The sequence below is a fragment of the Protomyctophum bolini genome, assembly GCF_963924005.1.
Source record: "Protomyctophum bolini genome assembly, chromosome: 5".
Lineage (NCBI taxonomy): Eukaryota > Metazoa > Chordata > Actinopteri > Myctophiformes > Myctophidae > Protomyctophum > Protomyctophum bolini.
Window position 1 is genome coordinate 23762609 of NC_137866.1, and position 10743 is coordinate 23773351.

Below are 10743 nucleotides of genomic sequence, written 5' to 3' on the forward strand. Positions count from 1 at the left end.
TGGCCAGGGGGCTGATGTCATGTGATGTCACGATGACGGATGACCTGGGGGCTTGCCTGAGAAGGTAACGGCTGCAGCTTGCAGGAAGGTCAACCAGGACAACCTCCCTACTGCTTCGTGCTTCCAGTGGCAGCCTGCAGCTGTTACTACTTGGCTTGCCTGGGGATTGTGGCTTGTGGCTTAGGTGTCAAAAAACGCAAAGTTTCAGTTAACTGCGACCTCCAGTCGCAAAAAACTACTATATAAATACTTATATGTTCTTATATGTTCTGTTTTAGTTTGTCTGTTTCTATTTGTAATTTTGTATGTTTTAATTTGTAAACAGTGCAATACACTACAGTAGGCCTACAGTCAGACACTAGTCTAAAAGGATAGTACAAAAAAAGTAATTGTGGTCCTGTGCACTCAATTCATAAACATGACATGATTATCATAAGCCATCAATCACAAAAAAATTAAACACTGTTATGTACACCATAACCATCTAAGGTACAGAGTGGAAGAAACAATTGTTTTGGGCCAATCAAATGCGTTACATTTACGCCCTGACGCCCCCAGTACGTACGTACGGCGACACAGAAGCGTAGGATCTCTAGGATGTAGCCTGGGACGTGGCTAGCAACTTAAGCTACATACAGACATCTGGACATAAGGATACATCTCGACTGTTTTATGTTTTCGGCTGTGTGTTGATGTAAGTTTCCTTAACCGATTTAGACACCAAGCTTGAATCCTTCCGATTGTAAAGGCCGATTATCTGTCTATTTACCCCTGACTGAACTGAACACTGCTTTGTGGCTACTGGCATCCAGGGGAAACCTTAACGGTGTTAGCCAACGCTAGTGAGATAGCGTTAGCATTACAGGTGGCTTCGCTATAGTTGGCATTTGTACTTTGGATATTCGATGATAGAGTATTTGGATGGCTGTCTGATGCGATCACTATTGAACCCACATGATCAGACAGGATTGTAATGTCAGCTGGTATCTGTGTAGCGTGTACTTTACTACCTTTACCCCCCACCTCCCCCCTTGCCTTGCAAGCAATGGTGAGTTAGATGGGAGAAGAAGGTAATAATCACCTCCAATGGTCTGTGCAGTCAGTGCTGCTAACACTGAAATTGGGTCACCACCACAGTCAACGGGGACACCCAATATTCTCTCCTGACCAGGGCTGCGGCACTTCGCATCCTCATCACATCTTTGTTTTAGCTAGCGGAGATGAATAGGAGGACTGATACACTGATTTGACATTCTGAGAAACAACCCGCATCAACTTTACTATGTTATTTAACGTCTGTTCCATCTGTCCATTGTTATCTTAATATGAGTATCATGATCACGCTTTTAAATTATGACTACATGAAAACGATGTATAAGACTAGTTTTTTATTTATTTATTATGATAGGGGGTGGGGGCGCACTAGTGGCACTGGCAGACAAATCTCATTAGCTTGTGCCCAGCTGAAGCTGATTTACATCCAGGGTGATAAACTGATATACCAGCCAAAGATGGCCATCATGGCCCTGCAAAGTCAATCCTTTCCATTCCGCTATTGAACAATGATGTACTTCATTGTTTGCATGGTGTTATTTTTGGTCAATGGTTGAAGAACACTAAATAATGAGTGAACTCTGCCTCACAACACAGGTTGTCATCTGGATGACGTGATCGGAGGACAGTCTTGTCAGGCACTGAATGGAAGCATTGCAGCTCATTCGTGAGTGAGGTAACATGAAAGCACTACATCCAAGGCATTTGCCATTATTCATGGCACACAGCAAAATCGTTAGTGTCAATTTAACTCAATATATTGATGACTCTGGCAATTTGTCTGGAAGCCTGTCTTGTTCATTAATTGTCATTTTATCAGGAGATTGAGGGTCCCTCCCTGGAATGTACCATGGGGTACGACGTCACCAGGTTCCAAGGGGAGGTGGACGAGGACCTGCTGTGCCCCATATGTAGTGGAGTACTAGAAGAGCCAGTGCAGGTACGTTGTTTACAACTGATAATGACAGATCATCAGAAGTTCATGGCGGATCATAACCGTAATAAAAAAATCACACCCGTGTGAAGTGAGGGGCGCTCTTATCATAAAAAACGCCAGGTGCAGGGCCGAGGTGAATAATGGAAAAGAAAATAAGGTCTGCACACTGGAATATACACCTAGCCTGGCATGGCCAGACCAATAATACTGCGTAGATATTTAGTCTGGAACTTCAGTGTCAGCGTCACAGGAAAAAAATTCTCACTTAGTGAATAGTGGGCTCTGATTGGTCACCCACAACTCTGGGGTGAGCGAAATGTAATTCAAACTGAGGAGTGCCAGACCAATCTCACCAGGGATTTTTTTCCTGTGGCAGATTTGTCTGGTTTCCAGGCTACCTTACACAATAGTAGACATTAAGGTTGGGCGATATGGCAATTCTTTCCAATTGTCCATCGTCTGTCCCAACATCGCTGGGTTATATTCGTTTATAAAAGTAAAGTGAGTACAGCTCACTGCGGGTCGCAAAAAAGTGGAGTGACAGACCGGACGATCGGAGCGTCGGACCCCAATGCTGCTGGGGGGCTGCTTGGGCAGGAACATACCATTACAAGGGTTTCTACCGACGGCTGCTGGCCCAAATTGATTCGCATTTTGCTCACACTTGTACAGGCTACATTTGAATTTTCTGTAAGGTTGCGTATTATTTTGCAAATAATAGACTCATCCAATCCACGATTGCCGATTATTGCGAACGCAGTGAGCACTTACTATGAGACCTAGCAGATCATGTCTGTCTGTCTGTCTGTGTGTCTGTCTGTCCCGCTTTTGTGCCCATATATGGAGCTGAGTGATTTGTTTGTGATTGATGCAAGTGTCTGTCCCGCTGTTACGTCACCATGACTCAGCCATAACCATATAAGGAGTCCCCAAAGCAGCTATACGTCCAAAACCCAAATATGTACGAGCTGCGTTCGCTTCCCGCGTTTGCACGTCTTACTGGTATTCGTATTGTCACCTAGTGGACATGATGTTTCACGCTCTTATCATCATTCCGTGCTCGGTCAATAAAATCAATACAAATGTCATTCCGGCCAATCACAATTTGTGTCCTCACTTTTCTGTCTTCACTTTTGGCTTCCATGTTTGTGTTTACACAGACACGAAAAGTTGCACATAGCGCCCCTCTAAAAGACAAACCGCTATTGGCGTCCTATATGTAGTTTATTCATCTTAAGTTCATCATCTCATTTGGTATTTTGACTTCACCCTACAGGCCCCACACTGCGAGCATGCTTTCTGCAATGCCTGCATCACTCAGTGGTTCGCCCAGCAACAGATCTGCCCTGTAGACCGCACAGTGGTGACGCTAGCCCACCTCCGGCCTGTTCCGCGTATCATGCGCAACATGCTATCTAAGCTTCAGATCGGCTGTGACAATGCAGGATTCGGCTGCACGGCCACCTTACGGCTAGACCAACTGCAATCGCACCTGAAGGATTGTGAACACAACCCCAAGAGGCCTGTCAACTGTGAGGAGGGTTGTGGGTGAGTAACCACTAACCTCCATATTTCCACTGTGGAAACTTAAGGTGTCTGGAACGTCATTGTTTGCACAGGCTTCAATTGGACACAGAGGATAAACGGATCTCTCTGATGTTAATTTAATCAACATGTTTACAGTCAAAACCAAGTAAAGACATGGAATGTATAGACTTTATATTTCAATTCCAAAAAAATTGGATAGTTTCTGACATCTATAAATTCTTCATTCTTTATCTTTTCAACCAGTCACGGTATACTATGAACCTTTGCTTTATTAGGTAGTAGAGCAGGATTCCCCAATAGGCGGCCCGCGGAGCGCCCCCTTGTGGCCCCTGGAAGATTTTTTTTAAATAAAAAATTGGGCAAGACCTCGACCTTGCGTGTGCGGACTCGGCCCCCAGCCTGGTACCCTAGTCAAAATATGGCCCTTGAGGAAAACATATTGGGGAACCCTGTAGTAGAGTGTAGTGAGAAGAAGGGAGACATGACATGAGTTGTATTCAAACTCTGGGTCCTTGCAGTTTCTGGCGGAGCCACCGGGTAGCCCTTGGCTGGTAGATCTTGTTACATCAGAAGGAATGATGTAACCCAAATAACTTCTTACCTTCACAAGCCGTCAGTGGAGCGGAGTTAGAAAGAAAGAAAGACTTCCTCCACCTCCTGACCACTATGTCCTGTTGGATATGGCTCAAAATCCAAGCAGCGCAGCAAGTGCTCTGAGCCTTTGATTAGACAAAGGTCTGTTATTGAGCTCAGCAGTCATTATCCAGAAATAACACACCACTGAATTCAGTGATTGACCAATCGGAATTAAGCATTCAACCAAGCCGTGTAATAAGGGGAGATAATGGTGAGCGAGTATCGTCTGATTGTCTGACCTGAATATTATAGCACGTTTTAAAACATTTATAATATAAAGTTAAAATTAAAGTCCTACTATTTATACACTCACTCAAGCTCAACAATAGAAGTTTGGAAAAACGTTGCCTGGTCTGATGAGTCTCAATTTCGGCTGCAACATTTGAACTGCAGCAGATCGTCTTTCTTGACCACGCTTTCATGCCTAAATGCATTGAGTTGCTGCCATGTAATTGGCTGATTAGAAATTGAGTCTGGCAGTGTGCCGCGGGCTCGACTCCCGATCCCGACGACATCTACTGCATGTCACTCCCCCATCTCTCTCGCCCGTTTCCTGTCAGCCTACTGTCTGTCCCTCTATAAAAAATATAAAATAAAAGGCGAAAGCCACAAAAGAAAAAGAAAGAAATTGCATTAACGTGCAGTTGGTCAGGCGTACTTAATAAAGTGGCCAGTGAGTGTATTATAAATTCCACAGGCCGCCGAGGCCAGACAAGGGCCCGGGTGTCAAACTGCTTTGCATGTAGTGTTGGACTTGTGTAACATTAAATACGTTTTCTCTGGCTTCATGACACTGCAATATACTATCAGAGAAACTGTAACGAAGTAGTTTTCTTCTCTTCCTCCTTTGGTTCCATCTCTTCCTCTTCCTGCAGGCTAGAAATGCCCAAAGATGAGATGCCCAACCACAAGTGCATCAAGCACTTACGAAGTGTGGTGCAACAGCAGCAAACTAAGATTTCAGAGCTGGAGAAAACTGTTGTAGAGCATAAGCACCAGTTGGGGGAACAAGTAAGAACACTCACTTTACTTGCACATAAATACACCAGGCTCTGCTTACTTGCTCATTATAGAAATATCGCCAAGAGAACATTCAACACCCAAAAGGCAAATTGTAGCCTCTGGGTGGTCCCATTGTTTGCAATTTGGCCCTGCCAAAGTGATTAAAACAGAGGTCTAACCTTGCTGGGAGCAATAGATAGTTTTTCCAGCACTGCAGAAATCCAGAATGACTAATTTTGGATAACACCAACGCATGTATAATATGCATGTACATATATATGCATATACTCACACTTGTGTGCAGCGTTTAACTTTATTTTGAGCTTTCAGTCTACCTTGATCAGCACAGTGCATATGATTAACAGTTTGACTGCGGGATCATCGTTCCGTTTCATGATAATCCGTTCAATAACGAACGAAAGACAGAGCCAGCTGCAGCCCATCTCCATTGCCATTTAAATGCATTGAGCCTCAATTAACTCATGTAACTTGTGAGTCGTGAATGGAAGGGAAAGTGTTAAATAATTGAAATTATAAGGAGGTGTGATAGTTGATGCAATGACAGCTAGTCTACCAGGCTATCAGCTAGCCTTAGCTGTTCTTAATAGTCTCCTCATCTCCTTTAGTAAGAACTTTCCCAGGGGAGTGATGGATGCATACCAGGTTTGAATGACTGTCAATGCTGGTCAATGTCGTTCATAAAATTGTGCTGAAAGTGATCCAATCGATATCGTCCACGACTATATTTGTCTTTATACGATTTTATTCGTTCATTTATAGTTATCGTCATCGTGCTGCTTGGTGTGACTGGCCTTGACACTACTCATCAGTAGACTGTAAATGTCTGTGTTCAAATGGGTTTTTGGTCATTCATATCAAGAAATTCATAACATGGCCCCACTTCTGCACTGAACTCAATGGACATGGCTGCCATGTTCTTTTCTGTTTTGAATGGTTGAGGTCCCCGTTATTGCTAGAACTGACAATCATACATATTTCAGAGCCCAGAATGAGTCTTATCCGTTTCTTTTCGATTTACGCTGATGAAGCTACCATTACATAATTCATTCCACATATCCAAAAAAGACATGTTTGTGATGATGTTTTTCATGACATGGCATTGGTGAGATTATGGTGACAGCCTTCCTTCCTTTTATATATATAAATATTAAAAAACAAAATGCTTGGTAGATTATTTCTCTGCAATACATTTTATACTATTGAAAAGCCTATTTATTTACTTCGGGGCCCTCACACTTATGTTGCACCGCCTATCCGTCCATATATGGAGATCGCTTAAGTATGTGTATTTGGTATAACCCCCTTTTGAGCCCATATATGGATGGAGCTGAGAGATTTTCTTTTAGCCCAATGCCATGCCGACACATTGAGGTTAAACAACACACTGCATGTTCGGGCAAAGTTGAATTTGGAATGTGGTCCGCCGGGCTGACCAGTCTCTGTTAAGCCGATTCATTAAGCCAACATTTCAAACCTATTTTTGTTTTAATCTTTATGAATACAGCATACAGATGTGTGGATGTCGTTGGGTGGGTGCATGTGTGTGCGTGAATACCTATAGCCTATATGTGTGTGCGTTAGGAATCTTATGGTTATCAAACTTGAGAGCATTTATTTACAAACTGGAGCCTTACCAAAATGTTTATATGTAATATATTCTTTATGCCAAACTATTGTTTTAAACTTTCAACTTTCAATCAGCTGATTGATTTGTTGGCTGAAATAAGATTCATTGATTTACTGAGAATGTAATGTAATTGGATCCATAGCGCTAGCCTAACCATCTTGTGCCAAGATTGACACGCATTGCGTTTCTTCACCCCCAGCTTTACTTTTTGTTCATCTAAAAAAGTTATTTCAGTAATTTGTCTAACAATGGCAAATGAAGCAACCTTAGTCATACCAAGGAATACTGGACAACTCACCCCGGTGCTTGCCCGCTTTTCCTCCCAGAATTTTCACCATTGAGGGGGATAACTTTGTAATATGCTATTGGCTGTTTGTATATTTTTTGGAAAAATATAAAAAGATACTCTTGTGGAAAGGCTATATTATTATACTTATATTGACCCTATAAACAATTTACTATTATTTAGTATATGTATGGTTTTGCACACTCAAATGGTACCTCGTCAGATAATCCCCACATATCCTACAACAACATTCTGTGAACAGACTTCACTGTAGTAGCTTTTCATAAATTATATTTGTAGTTGTCATGAAAGTTTATAGTTAGAGAAATTCAAAGTCCATCCGTCTGCTGTCCAGCCTATCCCACCCCTCACTGGGGAAAGTTCTAGGAGGAAAACAGAAACAGGGTGAGTTGTCTTGTTACCATACCAAGGGCCCATTTTATATAGAAGCAAATGAACCAGTCTCAATTTTTAGCCAGTATAGTTTGTGTGAATGCATTCCCTTATCCGAGTGTCTTGACTCTCCTAGAAGCGGGACATTCAGCTGCTGAAAGCCTACATGAGAGCAATCCGCAGTGCTAACCCTAACCTGCAGAACCTCGAGGAGAGCATAGAGTATAATGAGATACTGGAGTAAGTATCACAAACAACCCAACTTAACGCACCCCCCACCCTCTCTTCTTTTAAAATCACATTCAAAACCCACCTCTGCAGACTTGCCTTCACCATCGCCTTTAGTTTTTAATCATTCTAATTGTCTCCACCAGGCCGAAGGCATGGGCAGAGTATGTTTTGCACTCTGTCCGTCCGTTCGTGTGTCCATGTGTGTGTCCGTCCGTCCGTCCGTCCGTTACTAGCTAATCTCCGGCACCGTTATTTGAACTATTTTAGTTATTTTTAGCCAGTGTTCTCTCTTTGTTATGTCCTTTAATAAAGTTCTTTGTTTTGTCTTGTTTTCTGTAAAGTGTCTTTCAGTACACTATTATAAGTCTGATATATTATTATTACAACATTAACTAACTCTTGTACCACGTCCCACTCCTACAGTAGCATTTAAGACCTGCCCAACTTGGGATTTCTGTATTTGGTTGATGATGCAATGTTTAGTTCTCAGTGTGGATGCCTGTCTGACTTCTGCCTCACAATATCTTTCCCCTTACTGTTTTGTCAACAGGTGGGTCAACTCCATGCAACCAGCCAGAGTGACACGCTGGGGAGGTATGATCTCCACTCCTGACGCTGTGCTCCAGGCAGTCATCAAGCGCTCCCTCATCGACAGCGGCTGCCCCCTGTCCATTGTCAATGACCTGATTGAGAATGCCCATGAGCGCAACTGGCCACAGGGACTGGCCACACTGGAGACCAGGCAGATGAACAGGCGCTACTATGAGAACTACGTGGCTAAACGCATCCCCGGCAAGCAGGCGGTGGTAGTGATGGCCTGCGAGAACCAACACATGGGAGAGGACATGATTCTGGAACCCGGTCTGGTCATGATCTTCGCCCACGGAGTGGAGGAGATCTTATAACCACACGGCTTGTGAAGCTGGTTCAGAGACAAGTGGGGCTGCTTTGCTTGGGGGGGCTTGTGTTGAGTGCAATCTCCTATTTCGAATAAATTCTAAAGTATGTCTGGATTTTTTTTTATCTGGTTTAAAGGAGGTTCACTCACAAGCTTGCTACCTTTGCCTTAAAACAAGGACATTACTGACCATATTCTTATGGTGGCCATTTTGCTCTTCTGTTGTATCCAGGGGGATTAACACTCCCAACTACGATGGAAGAGCATGATGGCCGCTTTGTGAATATGGCCATTGAGCCTGTTGAATGAGTATTTAATCTGACATGATGGCTACAGAATTATATAAGAAGAAATGTTTACAAGTGTGATTCAATTGTGTTGTGCATTACACGACCTGATTGTTCAGCATCATGTCCTTATGGTAATATGGCTTCTCTGATCCCTCCATTCAATGTCCTCAAAAATGTATAAACACTTGTATATAGAAATATTATATTGAATTATAAACATTATCCATCTATTCCTCTAACTGTAATTAGACTGTGATTAGCTCTTTGTTAAGATGTTTGTTTTCCAGGGGGGGGGGGTGTAGTGTAATCTTTTGCTTATTAGACGGTGGGTGTACTAGGGCTGAGATTGAGGAAACAAGTTAAATTGAATTGAACAGGAGTTTAATTCAAACTCAAGTCATCGTGGCTCAAGGAGTTTATGGGCAGTGCACTAACCATGCTGTTTTATTTTAAGAACTTTTTTTTCCCCTCTGCATTTCTGCTTTATTTAGATTGTGATCGAGGCAGTGAACAAAAACAGGAAAGGAGGCACAGTGGATGACATGCAGTAAAGAGCCTCGGGTCGGTTATAACTGGCCTTATTTATGTGGTACACTCACGTATGCCACTAGGCCACACTACCCCCCTGAGTTTTTGTTTTGTCTCCAGGGATGTTGACTCAAAGTTTTTTTCTTCTTTTGCATAGTTTGTTCTTTGTTCTTGTGAATATTTCATGAGACGTGCTTCTCATTTTAGATTGTCCAAATTTGTGTGCCATTGGATTTATTTATTGTGTTGCCTTTTTACATGAACATGCTTGAAGATGTATGTAAATTTGCCTTTTCAATACAGTTGAAGTTCATTGCAGGATAAAGAGAAAACACTGTTTTGTGTTTTGTTGCCTTGGTTGTATATAGTCAATATGTTGGGTCCAGTGGAAGTGCTACAATGGAAGTTTAACATTTGGGATGATGTGTAATACATTCTTTTTGACAAATCATAATGGTTCACATTGTATGCTATATGGTTCCTAAGTTGTTGAAAAATGTTTTATGCTTTAAATATATGTTTATTTCCCAGTATTCCGTTAGTAAAACTGCTCATACTGACAGCTTTTCTGTATAATGGTAGTTGTAAACTCAGTCCCATCATGGTTCTTTTCTGAATGAGAAAATTGTACTACTATGAGGCCAACAAGTAAGACTTAATGGTAACTGGACTTAATGTCTCCAAATTAGCAGTAAACAAGAGATAAGGGTTGAAGTCATTTATTTCCCCCCTGTCAATGAGTTTGTCTTATGTGCTGTGTTGTACAGACAAGAAAGTAATAAAATCTCAAACTTGATCATAAAAATGAGCGTAAAAGAGTTTTCTTAGGACATTTCTTTTTTTCCTCTCTGTGCAGTTACTTGTTTTTACCACATCATGTCACCAGATCTTTGGGTATAATTTATCTGGGGAAGTTCAGCTAAATATGAAACGATGAGCCATTCATTAAAAAAGCATGCATTTGTTTAAGGTCATCGACTATTAATTTATTTAAACATCAGGCTATGAAATCTGAAAAAGCTGACGATGCTAAAAAGATTGTGCCACTGCCACACACCAGCAATTATGCTGCCTCAGGAGGACTGACTGCCTGTCCGTCCGTCTGTCTACTATAGTGTAGTCATTGGACCGTTGGACGGGTGTGGTAAATAATGTCCGGTATCTGCTCTGGCTAGCCCCATTGTACAGTCTAAAGCCTTTGCCTTTGTGGTCATTGCATGGAATGTGAGCATGTGATCTACCCAATGGCATGCTTGAACTATTATTGTCCATAAACATAATTTTGTCATGTGG

The 10743-nt window shown here is 42.1% G+C and overlaps 1 protein-coding gene across 1 annotated transcript; it reads left to right on the plus strand.

Annotated features, from left to right (window-relative positions):
* The first annotated feature begins 578 nt into the window (after nt 1-578).
* On the plus strand, nt 579-8994 carry rnf41 (ring finger protein 41). Its single transcript, XM_080763949.1, has 7 exons — nt 579-694; nt 1651-1729; nt 1874-1993; nt 3267-3538; nt 5050-5185; nt 7640-7743; nt 8285-8994. Exons 3-7 carry the CDS (start codon nt 1904-1906, stop codon nt 8637-8639), a joined length of 957 nt encoding a protein of 318 aa, XP_080620075.1. The 5' UTR covers nt 579-694; nt 1651-1729; nt 1874-1903; the 3' UTR covers nt 8640-8994.
* Nucleotides 8995-10743: the final 1749 nt, after the last annotated feature.